At 37.1% G+C, this 18,958-nt stretch overlaps 1 protein-coding gene across 2 annotated transcripts; it reads left to right on the top strand.

Annotated features, from left to right (window-relative positions):
- The first annotated feature begins 789 nt into the window (after nt 1-789).
- On the top strand, nt 790-17,058 carry smpd2a (sphingomyelin phosphodiesterase 2a). 2 transcript variants are annotated; one of them, XM_067371638.1, is made up of 11 exons: nt 790-976; nt 1,252-1,331; nt 4,123-4,219; nt 4,622-4,698; nt 7,092-7,185; nt 9,317-9,406; nt 9,537-9,619; nt 9,704-9,836; nt 9,924-10,028; nt 11,863-12,016; nt 16,041-17,058. In XM_067371638.1, the coding sequence occupies exons 1-11, from the start codon at nt 971-973 to the stop codon at nt 16,436-16,438; spliced, it is 1,317 nt and encodes a 438-aa protein (XP_067227739.1). In that variant the 5' UTR covers nt 790-970; the 3' UTR covers nt 16,439-17,058. The 2 variants fall into 2 exon arrangements, with proteins under 2 accessions (XP_067227739.1, XP_067227740.1); XM_067371639.1 differs by having other exon boundaries at nt 791-976; nt 1,209-1,331.
- Nucleotides 17,059-18,958: the final 1,900 nt, after the last annotated feature.

Below are 18,958 nucleotides of genomic sequence, written 5' to 3' on the forward strand. Positions count from 1 at the left end.
TAAAAGTGGTACCGACAGAACCGGAGATCGGCTGAATGGATTCGAAAACGGTAAAACTCAACTGTTTAACTCTAGGGGAGTTGGAAAATGAGCCTATTTTCAAAAAAAAAGTGGAGTGTTCCTTTAAGAGACTAGGTACAACCCTTTTGCACCATGTGCCTGGTGCACTGACCATTTTTTCATTCATTAAACTAGCAAAAGTGGATTCGGAAATGTACCTGCACTTCAGACCATGCACTTAGATCGTTAAAATAGGGCCCATAAACTCACTATCCACCTTGTTTCTGACAAGCCTACAGTGTTCAGATTATGGGAGGCACTTCCGGTTTCAAAGAAGTCTCAAAAACACTGAAACAAATCATTTGAAATCATAAAGTTGCGCTACAAATAATCCTTATCCGTCAGTTTGACTGAATGAGCTTTAAAATTTCCTTCATGTTCACAGACTTCAGAATAATAATGTAAAGCATGTTATTTTTAATGTGACATGGTATAACAAGATTTTTTTTTTTTTTTCTCCCCAAATCCTCATCTCTTTCCAGGTTTGTTTTCACATGGTGTAGTCTTAAATGTAGCCTAATTTTCTACCTTTTCACTTCTAATCCCTATTTGCAGTATTGACTGGAATGTTTCAGAAGCAGGTACAATATTTATTGTCTGTCAAAATGATGAAAATCATTTACATTTAATGTTCGATGGTTGAAGCCATCTCTTGTGGCTACCCAGTTGCGTTTCATGATATGACTACATTACCCACAATGCATGCGGGTGTTTACAGTATGCCATGCGCATGGGCTGCTTTGTGCTGTGTAATGTTAGGTGAAACACTGGATACAGTGGAGGTCATTTGACGGGACGATGATGATTATCGACCAGTCAATGAGAGAATACTGTCACGCGCTCAGAAAGGGAGCTATCGAGCGCGCGGCGACTTTAGTGCACGCGGAACATCGATTTGTGTGTCAGACCCATGCAGGTAATTACACGACTAAAAAGTAGCCTATAAAGTATGCTTAAACCCTATTGGTGAAGCTATTGTAGGTATAACCCGTTAGATAAAATAGATCAAAATAAAATATAATTGTAAATACTTGAATAAACCGTAGGGTTTCAAATGTCACTGAGTTTGGCTGCTTTGTGGATTAGTTTAAGCTCCGCCCACAGATACGTGTGTGTGTGTGTGTGTGTGTGTGTGTGTGTGTGTGCAGTACTTTAGGCTTTAAAGCGCACTCAAATGACTCGCGCTTGCAGGATCCGATGAAGCCTGAGCTGCGCGGCACCATGGCAACAGAGCGGCCCGCCAAACTGCGCGTCTTCTCTCTCAACTGCTGGTGAGTCAAATGATGCTTCCGCGTCAAAACGACGCGCGCGTTTATATTATGAGCGCTGCGGAACAATATTCACTTGTTTAACTGGGTCAAAAAAGTAGCTCGGTGTATTTATTTAGTTATTTAATTATGCATGTATTTGTTTATGAATATTTTATGAGTTGTTGCACACGTCGACAAGTGTAGATAATTGAATATTATTCGTTCATATTTGAGCTTTAACGAAATAAAACATTTTGTTTGGTAATTTTTCTTTTATCAATCTGCATGAATATGTCGTTGGTGATGTAGGCTAAGTCTGTTTAACTAGGAAAGTAAATTGTAGTGCTCTGTATTGAATTTGAATGGAGTTTTTGAAAGAGTTTGTTGCACATGTTTAAGTGTGATGTACATTTATTTAATCAGATTGTTTTAGGTCCTTCATCCATTCACAGTTGTTTCTGAGCTTTGGCAAAATAATATAATCTATTTTTATTTATTTATTTATTTATTTTTTTTCTTATTCAAGAGTTTTTCCAGGCCTTGAAATGTCACAGAAATTAAAAAGTAATGGATTTTTTTTTATATACTGAATGTACTTTTTTTTTTTTAAATGTTCCATTAGTTAACATAAGTTAATGCCTTAACTAACATGAACAAAGAATGAACAATATTTGTGACAGTATTTTAATCTTTGTTAACATTGGTTAATAAAATACAACTTGTCCATTGTTAATTTATGTTAGCTCAGAATAATATGGGCCATTCTACAGAATTGGTTGGAAATGTCTTGAAATTTTCAAATTCAAATTTTGTATGTATGCAAATTGTATAATATGCAAGATACACATTTTTAGTAATTGTACAGTTAATTCTCATATTGTATTTTCAGAAAGTTTAGTTATATTTTTCCTCTCCCCAAATGTGTCACTACCGAAACACAATAATAAATAATTTAATAAGAATGGTTACATTGACCTATTAAGATTTTGTTTATGTCTACCTTGTAAATATATTTTTTGCTATTTAAAAAAAAAAAAAAAAAAAAAGTTTTCACAAGTAAATCAATAACAATTACAATTTTAACGATATTTCAAGTGTAATTTATGAGATTTGTTGTATTTTGAATCCAATCTGTCTTTTTAAAAGGCATAAAGTTTATCACACTGATTTCAAAGTTAAGTATCATTAGTTTGAATATACACGGAACCAAACACAATCATAACATCTTAGTTGATAATTCAATACACTTTATTTTTGACAAAACACCCCATGTTTCGGCCGTGACTGCACATTTTCAGTAGTGACAGTAATGTGTTGGTTGGTAGCAACCATAAAACATTACAGAATTTTAACTCACATATTAAAAACACATTAAAATATTAATGATTTGCATAACTGTATTAAAATTTAGTTTATTTCCCCCAAATAAATGATTTTGTGTTCCCTTTGATCACTACCAAAACAACAGTGACATGATTCGGTCATGACTGTTTCGGTAGTGACAATTTTCGATTATTTTGAGCCTAGCACAAAGATGCTAATCAGCACAGGGTTAGCTAGCACAGTTCTGAACAGTTGTACACAGGACAAAACTACATTTTATTGAATAACACTCAAAAACAATGATGTCACAATCAAAACTTCACCATGTTTTAATTGTGACCATTTCGGCAGTGACAGTTTTAGATACTTTTGAGCCTAGCACAAAGATGCTAATCAGCACATGGTTAGCTTGCACAGTTCTGAACAGTTGTACACACATAAAAACTAAATTTTATGGAATAATACTCAAAAAAGTTTGCTTAATTGAAGAAAAAAAGTGTTTGTTAGTGATGTTCCTTAAAGTTACACACAGATTTTCAGAATTTTTAACACATTTAACTCAAAATGATGCTACCTATCTACTATGAAAGAGAGGCTAAGAGTGGGAGAGACAGGAATATTTCCTGATCAAAAATGTAGAAGTGTGGTTAAAATCAGTCTCAGCCAATGGACTAAAACATATACTGTTTCAGTAGTGACATGAAAATGCTGGACAGATTTTTTTACATAAAGTTTCAGGATTTAAAAATGACATATACAATAAATATATATTTTTAACTTCACTTTAAAAAAAAAAATCAGTGGAAAAAATTGCAAAAAATATTTCAATATCATTTTCACAAATTGAAATATAGGGGTTAGGGTTCGGGACCGCCACTTCCCAATTAATATCTGATTAATTAATACCCAATAAATGATGATTTTACTTATATTAAGCTTACTGAAGTTTACTTAAATATAATTTTGGGATTCAATAGATAATAGAAGGATCTTCGTAAACATCTAAAATTTGAAAACTTAAATGCTTTTTAAATGTGTTTTTGGTTGTGGGACAGCATTTTGCACCAATTCTGTATAATGGACCATATATATATATATATATATATACCAGCCATCTCCTGGTAGGTGTTAGTGTGAAGGTTAAAGCACATGAGCGGACAGCGGTCACATGACGTGCAGTGTGGGCCTCCTGCTCTGCTGATGCCAGCACTGTCAGCACCATGTTCCGGAACAACAGCCGGAAATTCAGCAAAGACGCATTAATGCAGATTGTGACTGTACAGCTGAGACAGAAAATGTGGTTTTCAATACTTCCTCTGATTTAGATGACACATCAGTTTATTAAAGCGTGCATGTGATGGAATGATGTGGTTAGCTGTGTTTATATGTGTAGGAAAATGACTGCATGTGAGTTCATATTTTTGGGGTTTTATATGTGGGTTCGAGGTAGATCACAAGACTGTAGTGACTGTGGTTTGGTGTTTTTCAGGGGAATCCGATTCCTCAGTCAACATTGTGCACAGCGGTATGAGATGATTGGGGAGTTACTGGACAAAGAGCAGCACGACATCGCCCTGTTACAAGAAGTGGGTTGCACTGTGCACTTTTAACACGCTTATCATCAGGGATTGATTCAGCCCAGTGCCCTTGTGGCTTTAGCACTTCATTTTGCCTTAATTTCCCTGATGGACGAATAACATTGTGTCCTAACCAACCTTGTGCTCACCAAGGCTGCATTAATTTGATCAAAAATACAACTGTAATATTGTAAAATATTATTTCAATTTAAAATAACAGTTTTCTACTTGATTGTATTTTAAAATGTAATTTATTCCTGTGATCAAAGCTGAATTTTCAGCATTATTACTCCAGTCTCCTGTCCAATACACACATATGGAAAACTTTTATTAAATGTCTTATTAAATGCCACCTAGACATATACATAAACTTCATTTTTACTGATCTAGGTATCTTTGACATTGTTCTAGGTATGGAGTGAAAAAGATTTCCTTTTCCTGAAGGGAAAGCTGTCCTCCTCTCATCCTCATACTCACTATTTCAAGAGGTCAGTTCACCTCACCGTGACATGGAGGGACTTTGAATGTTGCTTTGTACTTCAAAGTAATTGGGATCTTGAAAGAGACTTTGAAACCTTCTGATCGGTGATCAAACGGCTCGACGCTCTCACACATTCCAGAGTAATGCAGAGAAGAAAAAAAAATCCTTGTCAAAAGGCGGGAAATAAAATCCCCACTTAAAGGGACAGTTCACCCAAAAATGAAAATTCTGTCATCATTTACTCACCCTCATGTTGTTCCAAGCCTGTATGATTGTATTTCTTTCTTCTGTGGAAAAAAACACAAGCCCATGATAGCATTCTGTCAGGAACAGGCAAACATTTAAGTTATAATTCGCTAATAATGAACTAACAAATTGGTGTGTCACATTACAAGATACGAGAACCGAAGACATTTTGTGTCTCTTCTCACTGTCTGCTTTCATTGTTTGGAAAACAGCAGGTTGGACATTCTTCAAAAGTTCTCCTTTTGTGTTTCATGGAAAAAAGATGGTGCCAGACAGTTTTAGAACAACATGAATAAGTGAATAAATTATTATTTTTGGATGAACTGTTCATTGAAAGATTTAGTAAGTGATTTCTGAGAAATGCTGGTGAAAGTGGATCGGACCGAGCAGCACAACACACTTGTAGCCAATCAGCAGTAGGGGGGCATGTCCACTCAGGATGGGAGAGGAGAGAGCCAATCAGCAATAGGGGGCGTATCCACTCATGATGGGGGAGGAGAGAGAGAGAGCAGTGTGTGTGTGTGTGTGTGTGTTGGGAGGGGGGGGGGTGCACTCAGGACGGGAGAGGAGAGAGCCAATCAGCAGAGGAGGCGTGTCCACTCATGATGGGGGAGGAAAGAGCCAATCAACAGTATGGGTGTGTCCACTCATGACGGGGGAGGAGACTGAGAGTGAGCCAATCGGCAGTAGGGGCGTGTCCACTCATGATGGGGGAGGAGACAGACAGTGAGCCAATTAGCAATAGGGGTCGTGTTCACTCATGATGGGGAGGAGAGAGAGTGAGCCAATCAGCAATAGGGGGCGTGTTCACTCATGATGAGGGAGGAGAGAGAGGGAGTGAGCCAATCAGCAATAGGGGGTGTATTCACTCAGGAAGAGGGAGGAGAGAGAGAGAGAGTGAGCCAATCAGCAGTAGAGGGCGTGTCCTCTCATGATGGGGGAGGAGAGAGAGAGACAATCAGCAATAGGGGGCGTGTTCACTCATGATGAGGGAGGAGAGATAGAGAGAGAGTGAGCCAATCAGCAGTAGAGGGTGTGTTCACTCATGATGGTGAGGAGAGAGAGAGTAAGCCAATCAGCAGTAGGGGGCGTGTTCACTCATGATGGGGGAGGAGAGAGAGAGAGTGAGCCAATCAGCATTAGGGGGCGTGTTCACTCATGATGAGGGAGGAGAGAGAGAGAGTGAGCCAATCAGCATTAGGGGGCGTGTTCACTCATGATGAGGGAGGAGAGAGAGTGAGCAAGAAGGAGATTTGAAGAAAGACTATAGAAGGAGAGATGGCTGAGAGACATTACAAAAGAGAAAAGCTCAGAGGAATAGCATTTATGATCAGGCAAGAGCTTTAGGACCCGTGTTAATATTAGAAAAGCTTTCCATTGCTGGAGAGATTGAAGCAGGAATGCCTGAAAACGGAAGCAGAGGTTAAGTTGTTTCTACTCCAGACGTAACATTGGTTTTGAGTGTGTGCTTCTTGCGACTAACAACCAACTCTTGCTTGTATAAACTCTTCTTCATTTTTTGTTCTTCTTTGTCATTCGTTCACCATCTTCACTTCATTTTTCGCCAAGGTTTATTTTGCTTCGCTTCTGCCATGATAAAGAGACATCCACTCTTGCATTGCTTGTTTGTACATTTTGGGGGTGGAGCAATGAAGGGAGAGGTGTGTTTGTTTGGGTTGATTTCAGATATCAACAGTGTTTCTCAGAAATCACTTACTGCACCTTTAAAAAAGTCTTATTTTCAGATATCTGATTGAATATTCCATCATGTACTGAGTATCTTCAGTCGACTCTTATCCCTATCATTATGAGACAAGAAAAAAGCATTGATCTCAAGGCATGCAATTAATACAGCTGAATTGGCAGAATTTGTTATCATCTAACTTATCTAGGAAGCAGTACTATTGTATCTACAGTTAACGCTACAAAACTAGACTTAACTAGACTCTCATAGACTCAAAACAGAATGAGAGCAGTAATGACTGTAATATCATAGACACTTGATTAGTCTCCCTACTAATACTCAAAAAATGAGTGCAGCTGCCTGATTGCTGGTCTATATTCAGCTGAATGTGTGTAGACGAGAGATACTTAAAGGACAATGTTATTTTGTAGCTGGATGTTCTAGTATCTGATAAAGTGTTGTTTTTACAGTGGAGTCATCGGCAGTGGTCTGGCTGTGTTCTCCAAACACAGGATCCAGGATGCTCTGCTCTACCAGTATTCTCTCAATGGCTACCCATATATGGTAAGTTATTTCAATCTGATTGGTCAATCTGCATCAGATTTTTTTGTATAATAATGCCAAACTATTATTGACTTTTTGTCCCAGGTAGTGATTTCTTCACTGTAGCTGTGTTAGTTTCATTATTATCTCAAAATTAATAATTAATGTCCATTTATTTATTTATTTAGTTGGTTAATGTTGCGTAATACGTCTCCACGTTGGGGTTCTGATCACCCTGTCAAGGTTAATTTTATGATAGTGAGCTGCTGACTGAACGTTACTGCTTGCTTATCACTGTGTGTGTGTGTGGCCTTTGTACATCTAGATACTATATTTTGTTTGAAACTTAGTATGAATGTGTAGTATGAATGAAATTTAGACATACTACATCCACCATTTTGTCATTGTCATGTGATCTACCAGCATCATTATCACTTCACTTCCATAAATCCTCTCCTGTGGCCTCATGGGATAGTAAAGTGTCCATCAGATGCACACTTCAGAATCTTGCTGGAAGTAGTATGTCATCTGGGTACTTTTCACCTTCTTTTATGAATACTATGAATTCGGAAATACTACTCAGCTCACATACTGTTTTTTGCCTACTATATAGTATGGAAGAAGGCAAATTCGGATGCAGCGTATGTGTTCTAAGAAATCAAAATCAAATATCCAGACTGGCTCTCACTTTCGGCAACTAGTGTCAGCTTATCCAGACTGTAACTCGCCAGCAAAAGTCTGCTCAAAAATTCAAACAAATTCAGTTTTGAACCAGGCAGTCGAAGCAAGTGTGAAAGCGCCCTAAGAAAAGCCTTGGCCAAACATCAGAATTTAGAATTTATTTATAACATACATGTGTCTGAAGCTTATTATAGTAGACGTAAAATGATATCTCAGTTTCACTTTATTTTGATGGTCCCTTTTAGACATTCTTATGACTATAAGTAACATAGAGTATAAGTAGACTGGTAGGGTTAAGGTTAGAATAAGTTGTAGTTGCATGTACATGTTGCAGAGTTACTTGTAGTAGGGACCATCAAAATAAAGTGTTACTGATTCCCCTTGTGAAAAAGAAGTGTACTTATTTGTACTGAATGTGCACTTGTAGTGTATTTCAAATCTTAAAAGTATACTTGGTAACACTTTATTTTACAGTGTCCTTGTTACATGTGTTACATGTGTTACATGTAGTTACTGTAGTAATAACTATATATTGTGCATAATTACATGCAACTAACCCTAATCTTAACCATAATCCTATAGTAAGTACATGTAGTTAATTATTACTCAGTACTTAAATGTTTAACTACACAGACTGTAACAATGACACCTTAAAATAAAGTGTAACCAGTATATTTTAAAAAACTATACTTGCAGATAATATACTAATAAAATAATAGGCAAGTACACTTTCATGATTGTTTCTTAATACACTTATGTAAACTTTTAAGAATTTAACTTTGTAATAATGTCAAATTATTAAAGTACATTTAAAATCATTGTTTTAGTAATCTTTTGTCATGCTTTAAAGAAGTACACTTATTTTGATGTGTTGACTAACATTCTAAAGCACATGTAAAGTACTTGATTATAATTTAACTGTTATGTTATCTGATATTACATTTAAAGTTAATATACTTTAAATGTACTCATTGTAACTCCATTACAAATGTTTAATTACAAATATATATAATTAAATACATGACAAACAAATTTCAATATAAATTACATTAAAGTATATTTTAATTTACCATAAATTCTTACATTCATCAGTACACTTTAACCATATTTCAATAAAAGTAATTATGAAATTACATATAAAGATGTACTTAAGTGGGTCAAAAAGCGCTCTTAAGTTTAGTGTCTGGGTGTCCAAAAACATTACATTCAGTTTACATGTAAATTCTTTTAAAGTATATTATTTCTGTAATAAGCACTCTTTTTAAAAGTATGCCAAAGTGTACTTCTTTTTCACAAGGGACATAATGTGACTAGATTTGGTAAAGTAACCTGATATGTGTTTTGTTTGTTTAAACTGATGGAATTACATGATGTGTGTGTGTGTGTGTGTATGTGTGTGTGTGTGTGTGTGTGTGTGTGTGTGTGTGTGTGTGTGTGTGTGTGTGTGTGTGTGTGTGTGTGTTCATCTCAGCTGCGCCATGGTGACTGGTTTGGAGGCAAAGCAGTTGGATTGGTCATTGTTGACGTTTTTGGGTTAAAGGCACACGTCTATGTCACTCATGTAAGTCACTGTCTCTGAAGTCTGATCTAGCTTTAATAGGTTTTGAAGTGTGTTCTTCATGCTCAGCTGGGTTTATTTGTGAGTAACTGGAGACGATGCACCTTTAGTAATGATACTGTTTTGCTCTCAGTTGCATGCAGAGTACTCCAGGGCTCAAGATGAATACCTACCCCACAGAATAGTGCAGTCCTGGGAACTGCTGCAGTTTGTGCGGTAAGAGAAAGTGCGTTTTGTAAGAGTGTTCTAGAGAAAAGAGGTCACATACCTTAGGAAACTCATACCGTATGGCCTCTTTAGCCACACGTCCTGTGGAGCAGACTTGGTGATTCTGGGAGGGGATCTGAACATGCATCCTCAGGACCTTGGAAACCGTCTCCTTAGATCCCACACTGGGCTCAGAGACTGCTTTACTGAAACAGACATGTTTGATGTGAGCTCACTTCCTTTTACATGCATATTCAGTTTGTTTGTGTGTCCTGTTTTTATTAGAAGCATCACTTTCTGTTGATCTCGGTAGGGCTGTGAAGATGGACACACGCTGATAGCAGACAATCACTTCACCAAGAAGCAAGACCTTATTCCTTTTGAGAAGGGCATCAGGATTGACTACATACTCATCAAGGTAAGTTAATCTAAAAAAATAATCATATAATATTATTTATGATAAATTAACTTTTTTCCCCCGCCTGTTTTTTTTTTTTTTTTTAAGTTGCCAACAACTGCCAGTATTTTTGGTCATTTTCATGAAACTTTCATGGCCCCAGAATATTTTTGTGACTGACTGTATTCATCGTATGACTTTATGCACCGAACCATGACCATTCGGGACAAATACATGTACCACTCATAATATATATATATATATATATATATATATATATATATATATATATATATATATATATAGTGCACAGCATAAATGAGTACACTAAAATTAACTAAAATGTATTACACATATACATAATAAAAACTGAGAAATATATGTCATTACTAGCCATAAAATAAGTAAATTAGCCAATTTTGTTTAAATGAAGGATTGCAGAAATGAGTACACCCAAGATTTAATTCAACAAATGTATAATATTCTAGTACTTAGTATGCCATCCATAATCCCCCACACCACTGAACTTTACTGTGGGAACCAGGCACTTCTCACTGTACTCCTCCTCTAACAACACCATAACATTTTGGATGCTGTTAGATCCAAAATGATTGATTTGGTCTCATGAGACCAGAGTATTGATTCCCAGAATCTATATTTTGTAAATATGGGCTTTGGAAATGGCTAACTGACTTTTGTGCTTTGGCTACAGTAGGTAGTTCCAGTGAGAACAACAACCATGCATGTCATTTCTGCAGGCTGCATCTTACTCTGTGAGATAAACAGTCACTCTTTTCATAGCTTTTGCTGGCTCTGAGACACTCGCTTGGTATTTTCTGTGTTACTTTTGCTATATTTTCACACTTAAAACAATGATATGGTAATCCTCTTGTACCACTGTCCTCTTTTGTGCTAAGAAGTCTGAGAATGATTCAGTGGGCTATATGACACTTTTAATTGTCAAGAAATTACTTCTCTTTAAATGTTTTGGTTCAACATACTTTACATGTTGATCAAACATTGCCTTAAACTTACACCGGAAAATTTTGATTTCATTTATTTAGTAACTTTTAGGAGGGTGTACTCATTTTTGCTACACAACATTTTATCACCTTGATTAGAAAATCTTTTTCTGAATAATTTTGACATGCTTCTTTGGTAATTGATCAAGCAGACTTGCTGGAACATTATATCTCTGAGTTGAGTAATTGATGACTTTCAGAAGTTTCAGAGGGGTTGTACTCATTTATGCTGTGCACTGTATGTATTTATATATATATATATACATATACACCGATCAGGCATAACATTATGAGCACTGACAGGTGAAGTGAATAACACTGATAATCTCTTCATCACGGCACCTGTTAGTGGGTGGGATATATTAGGCAGCAAGTAAACATGTTGTCCTCAAAGTTGATGTATTAGAAGCAGGAAAAATGAGCAAGCGTAAGGGTTTGAGTGAGTTTGACAAGGACCCAATTGTGATGGCTAGACGACTGTGTCAGAGCATCTCCAAAACTGCAGCTCTTGTGGGGTGTTCCCGGTCTGCAGTGGAACATTCCAATGCTAAGTGAGATATTATTCTCAAGCTGATTTATTGATGTCTTTTCGTGGTTAAAACACTGATTGAGAGATTACACGTAAACATATCTATGCATAGATCGTCTCTTCTTCTTCTGTTCTTTTTTTCTGTTGTGGCGGTTAGCAAACAGCATTGCATTACAGTGCGTGGATTGGAGTGTAGATCGCCTGTGGCTGACTGTATGCACTGAACCGTGATGGTAAAGTATCCTTGCTGCTCTTACATATAACATATTTAACATTAGTGTTTGTGTTTCTTCTTCTTGTGAAGGGATCCCAGAAAGTGAACATGAAATGTGAGTCCCTGTCCACTACCAAGGGTTCAGTGGCTGATAAACCCTTCCCATACTCTGACCATGAGGCCCTGACTGCTGAACTGGCCCTGCTCCGGTCAGAAGACAGCAGACAGCATGGATGGAGGAACGGTGAGTACTTACATACTGCTTGGAACCGCACAAGGGATCATTTCAGATCAGTATCAGATCAGCTGTAGTGCATACCGCCAACAGACTCTCATGACAGTTCTATTGTTGGTCCGAGAAGGTATGATATTGTACAGCTTAAACTGTTGGAAAACATGCAACTTTTATAATTGTTTTTTTTTTTTTTTCTCTCTCTCTCTCTGATTATAATCATAGTTGTGTTTAGGGGTTGATCTTTGTGATTATTTTTACGTTAGAGTTCAAGGTTTTGGAGTCTGTACGATTTTTTTTTTTTTTTTGGGAAAGACGTTTTTATGCTCACCAAGGCTGCATTTACTTGATTAAAAACAGTAAAAACAGTAATATTGTGAAAGATTATTACAATTAAAATAGCTGTTTTTTATTTGAATATGTAATTTATTCCTGTGATCAAAGCTGAATTTTCAGCATCATTACTCCAGTCTTTGGTGTCACATGATCCTTCAGAAATCAATCTAGTATGATGATGATTTGATGCTCAAGAAACATTTTTTTATTATTATCAATGATGAAAAGAGTTGTGCTGATATTTATTTTTATGGAAAATCAAGTCAAGTCACCTTTATTTATATAGCACTTTATACAATACATATTGTTTCAAAACAGCTTTACAGTGATAACAGGAAAATTATGCATTTTCGGCTGTTATTCAGTTCAAGTTAGTTCAGTGATGCAGTTCCGTTGTAAAGATCATCAATTATTTAATTCGTTCATTTCGTCTATAAAGCAGTTCTGCAAAAAATGATGTCATCGTCCAGCTTAGCTCAGTTCTCATACAACAGCGTCAGTACAGTCAGATCAATAATACTGCTGAATATCAAGTGTCCCCAACTAAACAAGCCAGAAGTGACAGTGGCAAGAACCCAAAACTCCATCAGGTGACAGAATGGAGAGAAAAAAAAAAACTTGGGAGATGACAGGCTCAGTAAGGGTGGCCAGTTCTCCTCTGGCCAACGAAAGAATGAACACGGTGTCATTATGATCATACCGGTATGGAGCTGAAACTGGCCATAGGGTCTGTGCGGAGGACTTGTGTGGTTCTTCTGGTCTCTGCTGATGCTGATGGCTGTCATGTCTGTGAGGCCTTCACAGGGGATTGTTCTAGTAGACAAGGTCTCCGCTGACATTCAGGGCTTTGTTTTGGTCGTGTCTAGGCGCAGGTCCACCATCTGATCTTGCTACAGCCCGGATCAGGGCTGACTACGGTAAACCTCGGGATAAACAGAGACTTATATTAGCGTAGATGTCATTCTTATTCTGATGTAACAAGTACATCTGGTTTTATAGGAAGTGTTCCTGGTTCCGGCTGATCTAATTTTTGCAGCCTAACACTCATTTAATTGAATTGAATAATAGAAATTGATAATGTGTTATGTGTATGCCAGGTTAAAGAGATGTGATTTAAACTGACAAGAGTGTGTCTGCTTCCCGAACAATGCTAGGAAGGCTGTTCCAAAGTTTAGTTGCCGAATAGGAGAAGGATCTACCGCCTGCGGTTGATTTTGATATTCTAGGTATCATCAACTGGCCTGAATTCTGAGATCGCAATAGACATGAAGGACTATAATGCATTAATAGCTCGCTCAGGTACTGGGGAGCTAAACCATTTAGTGCTTTGTAAGTAATTAGCAAGATTTTTGTATGCATTGTTTAATAGGGAACCAATGCAGGAAACAGTGTTCAAAGGAGCAGCATTTGTTTAAAATAGAAATCTTTTGTAACATTATAAATGTCTTTACTGTCACTTTTGATCATTTTAATCCATCCTTGCAGAATGAAGTATTAATTTCTTTAAAAAAAACAAACAAAAAACATTTAAAGGTGCCATCGAACATTTTTTACAAGATGTAATATAAGTCTAAGGTGTCCCCTGAATGTGTCTGTAAAGTTTCAGCTCAAAATACCCCATAGATTTTTAAAAAAACAAATTTTTAAATGCCTATTTTGGGGCATAATTAGAAATGCGCCGATTCAGGCGATTTCCCTGTGCGATTCCCCTTTAATTGCTCGCGCTCTCCGCCCCCTCCCGAGCTCTCGACTCTATCATTGCATAAACAAAGCTCACACAGCTAATATAACCCTCAAAATGGATCTTTACAAAGTGTTTGTCATGCATGCTGCATGCATGCGTCGGATTATGTGAGTATTGTATTTATTTGGATGTTTACATTTGATTCTGAATGAGTTTGAGGCTATGCTCCTTGGCTAATGGCTAATGCTACACTGTTGGAGAGATTTATAAAGAATGAAGTTGTGTTTATGAATTATACAGACTGCAAGTGTTTAATAATGAAAATAACGAAGGCTCTTGTCTCCGTGAATACAGTAAGAAACGATGGTAACATTAAACAGTAGCCTACATTAGCAACATGCTAACAAAACATTTAGAAAGACAGTTTACAAATATCACTAAAAAAATCATGATATCATGGATCATGTCAGTTATTATTGCTCCATCTGCAATTTTTCACTATTGTTCTTGCTTGCTTACCTAGTCTGATGATTCAGCTGTGCACAGATTCAGACGTTAATACTGACTGCCGTTGTCTAATGCCTTGAACATGAGCTGGCATATGCAAATATTGGGGGCGTACATATTAATGATCCTGACTGTTACATAACAGTCTGTGTTATGTTGAGATTCGCCTGTTCTTCGGAGGTCTTTTAAACAAATGAGATTTATATAAGAAGGAGGAAACAATAGAGTTTGAGACTCACTGTATGTCATTTCCATGTACTGAACTCGTGTTATTTAAGTGCCAAGGTAAATTCAATTTTTAATTCTAGGGCACCTTTAATGTCTCCGAACTTATGGACAGTAGTTTAGTTTGTACATTTCTTATGATATTACCATCTCACCAATGATTACGGTTTCTTATGAGACCCGACTGAAATCAGCAATGGCATTTTGGTAAAATTATTTTCCTTCTTCATGTTTTAATGATGGTGTTGGACATTATATGTTAGGATATTCATCATTACAGTAGCTACAATATGAATTTCATACATTTGTGTGATTCTTCTGCATAGCCTTGGGTCAGATACCATGTGATGGAAGTCATATATACAATTGTAAGACAATTTACAATAATGTAGCTTTCCTTTGATAATTTACACAACTTTCCTTTGTCCAATAAGAAACAAGGCTTCAGAGAGTCCTCCAAAAAATCTTAAAGGGTTAGTTCACCCAAAAATGAAAATAATGTAATTTATTACTCATCCTCATGTCGTTCTACACCCGTAAGGCCTTCATTCATCTTCAGAACACAAATTTATATATTTTTGATGAAATCCAATGGCTCAGTGTGGTCTCTATTACCAGCAAGATCCAGAAGTTAATACTGGCTGCCCTTATCTAATGCCTTGAACATGGGCTGGCATATGCAAATATTGGGGGCGTACATATTAATGAGCCCGACTGTTACATAACAGTCAGTGTTATGTTGAGATTCGCCTATTCTTCTGAGGTCTTTTAAACAAATGAGATTTATATAAAGAGGAAACAATGGAGTTTGAGTTTGAGAAGTTAACTTACACTTTCAGTGCCCAGAAAGCTACTAAAGACATATTTAAAACAGTTCATGTGAGAACAGTGGTTCTACCTTAATATTACAAAGTGACAAGAATACTTTTTGTGCGCCAAAAAAAAAAAGGCAAAAAAAAAGACTTTTCAACAATATTTAGTGATGGCCAATTTCAAAACACTGCTTCAAATCGTTTGTTTCAAATCAGTGGTTCTGAGCACCAAAGTCACGTGATTTCAGCAGTTTGGCGGTTTGACACGTGATCCGAAACACTGATTCGAAACAAAAGATTCAAAGCAGTGTTTCGAAATCAGCCATCTACAGACTAAATTGAAAAAAATCTTACCAGCCCCAAACTTTAATCGGCAGTCATATAGAAATAAACACCAGAGAGTGAAATTAAATTATTGTAATTTCAATAAAATCAAATTCTACATTGAATGTTTTTATTCTGTATCCTCCAGCACCTCCCGTATCAGAGCGGATGGACGTGACCACAGAGGCGCGTGCGGTGGTGAAGGAAGGCTTGTGTCAAACAGAGGCCCTGCGGGACAAAGCAGTGCATCTGATGTGCGGCACTCTGCTGCTCCTGCTGCTGGTGCTCCTGCCCTGCCTATGCCACTCCTTCTTCAGCACCGCAGGGTTTCTGGGAGCTGTGTGCATGGGCGCACTCCTCTCGGGAGCTCTACTCTACCTGCTTTTCACCACACACATCAAAGTCCTGAAAGAGACTGAAGACCAGATGCTGCTGACCTCAGACGAGCTCCAGACTAAACTGACAGGATGTAGAGTGTCTGGATCTTCATCCTCAGACGGCTCTCCAGAGCTCCAGCCCTCGAGACCCTTTAAACGGGAGGAATAAGGTTGACCCCTAAGTGCTGGTCATGGATCAGGTTACTGTACCTCAATGTTACATAATAGCTGTTAGGATATAACTTGAAGAGCTGACCCGAGATCAGTGCTCTGAGGCTATACCTACCTCACCTCAGTGAATGGAGGCATTAATCGTTACGGAGCTGCTGCTCTTTCGCATTTTGACAACTCAAAATCTTGAAGGCTTGAATGGAAAGCCCTGTTTGTGTTCATGAGTTATTCAGTTCTGTGCTTGTCTATGCTTGTCAAGACACTGCTTACTGATATTTTAATTTAACTCAAAAGAGACGATTTTTTTAACGATTTGTTGTTGAAGTATTAGTAGCACCACATTTTAGGTATTATAAACACTGTTTGAATGTCAATTCATCTTAATCATGAATAAATAAATCACTGTTCTAAAGTATTTTCATATTTACTGGAGGGTTTTGCAAATAATTCCCTTTCTTTCCACAAGATAGTGCTCTTGCTCTTGTATGCAAGAGCACAAATGCTGGTGAAAGGGCCAATAGAGATGTCAGCACATGAATTTCCAAAAAAGTTTAAGATCCAGATTCTCTATTGATGGAATATTTGCTGTAGATGTAACATTTTACCTGCAAAAGTCATATTAGCAGTGGTTTATTTGACTTATCCACAACGGAATAAGAAAAAAATGAGAATAACATGTAATAATGTAATCAATAAAAAAGTAACTAGTAGTCTGATTATGTGCAGTGTTGGGGATAACGCCAGTTACATAATAAGAGTCACATAATAGTTACATCATAGTTACTTTTTAAAGTAACTAGTAAAGTAATGCATTACTTGAAAATTTACAAAATATTGAGTTACTTTTTCAAATAAGTAACGCAAGTTACTGTGTTTTCACATTTATTGACTGACAGCTCTCCTGTCCCCATGTTGAGAGAAATCATGAGTAAGCGCAGAGGCATTGTGGGTAAACATGATGTTATTGTAGATCTACGGTGCGTTCCAAACAGGATATATCGCCCTCCAAAGGGCACTTCGGAGTGAAAACAATCATGGCCGCCATATTGAAGGGTCGTTCCAAACCGAAGTGCTCCAAACTGGCCACTTCAAAGGGCCCTTTAGAATGAAAGATTTCGAAGGGTACAACTGATGGACACTTTGGGCCCCCATGATCCTTTGCACAGGGAAGTTGTTTGGCATCACAGAATGGGTACAGGAGGCTCGGAGTTCGAATTTACCTTTACCTTTTTTAGTTTTTTTTTTAGCCCTACACCCTTCATTCCTTTGACGCTCTCACTCCGGAGGGTAAACTGTTTGATTAGGGCATAGGGATGAGCCCTTCCGAATGAAACGCAGGGCTAGACTAAATGTGAGCATTTACTCATCTTGCTTGCACAAAAACAGATTCATTATTCCTCAAAATTAATAAAAAAATGCAAACTCATAATATTACGCAAACCTGCAATAATTAAATGTTTAATTTCACAAATATATTTTGTGTATTTAATCTCACTTTGTTAAACAATGTCTTTGCTGCTGACAATTTTTCAAGCAGTTTCATTTTTAGCTTTCATTTGGCTACAGTGAAACTCTCAACTGGTTCCAGTTAAAACACAAACCGCAGCAACAACTTCTGCTTTCACTAAATTTGAAGGTAGTAAACAGGTAATGAGTTTCTTACTTGTTGGGTAATAATTAGTAGGCTAGTTGACAAATAACATATTTAGGTTAACATATTTATATAATGACATTCATATTTAATTATTAAATTATATAACATTACATATTTAATTATAGGCCTATATAGTGCATCCAGAAAGTATTTGTGGCAAGGGGGGCGTGGTTCAGCGGAATCTGCAAACAAACAACCTGGCTCTTGTTTCAGTAATTGGCGTGGAGGAGAGAGTATTTAACGGCAGGAGAAACAGGAGCCAGTTGTTTGTTATTTGCGCTTAATCCACTCAGTCACCGCGCGTCTCCTCCTTCTCTCTCCCGTTGCAGATTCCGCTGAACCACGCCCCCCTTGCCACAGTATTCACAGCGTTTCCCTTTTTCCACATTTTGTTGTTACAGCCTTATTCCAAAAGGGATTAAATTAATTATTTTCCTCTAAATTCAACAAACAAATACCCCATAATGACAAAATGAAAGAACTTTTTGTTTGAAATCTTTGCAAATTTATTAAATCGTGAGAACAGTGCAATTTTAACCAAGGCTCCGGGACGTGTGAGGAGTCGCCTGTCAACCGTTACCCTCGGTTTCCGGTTTTATTTTGTAGAAACCATGTAAACGCCAAAGACGCTTTAATATTTACATGTTTTAATAGACAAGGGAACGACTGTTTTGATATATTTGTAGACAGAAAACGAATTGTTATATAGCTCAACACGTTTAGTCTTATTGTTTAAATCAAATTTTCTTGATTTTAAAATTAATTGCATGCCATTTATCAACATCCAGCCATCCAGCATTTAATACTAAAATCTAAACATTTCTACTGCAGTGTGCAACAAGTGTCTCGCAGCAGTCGCAGAGC

The sequence above is a fragment of the Chanodichthys erythropterus genome, chromosome 20 (assembly GCF_024489055.1).
Source record: "Chanodichthys erythropterus isolate Z2021 chromosome 20, ASM2448905v1, whole genome shotgun sequence".
NCBI classification, from domain to species: domain Eukaryota; kingdom Metazoa; phylum Chordata; class Actinopteri; order Cypriniformes; family Xenocyprididae; genus Chanodichthys; species Chanodichthys erythropterus.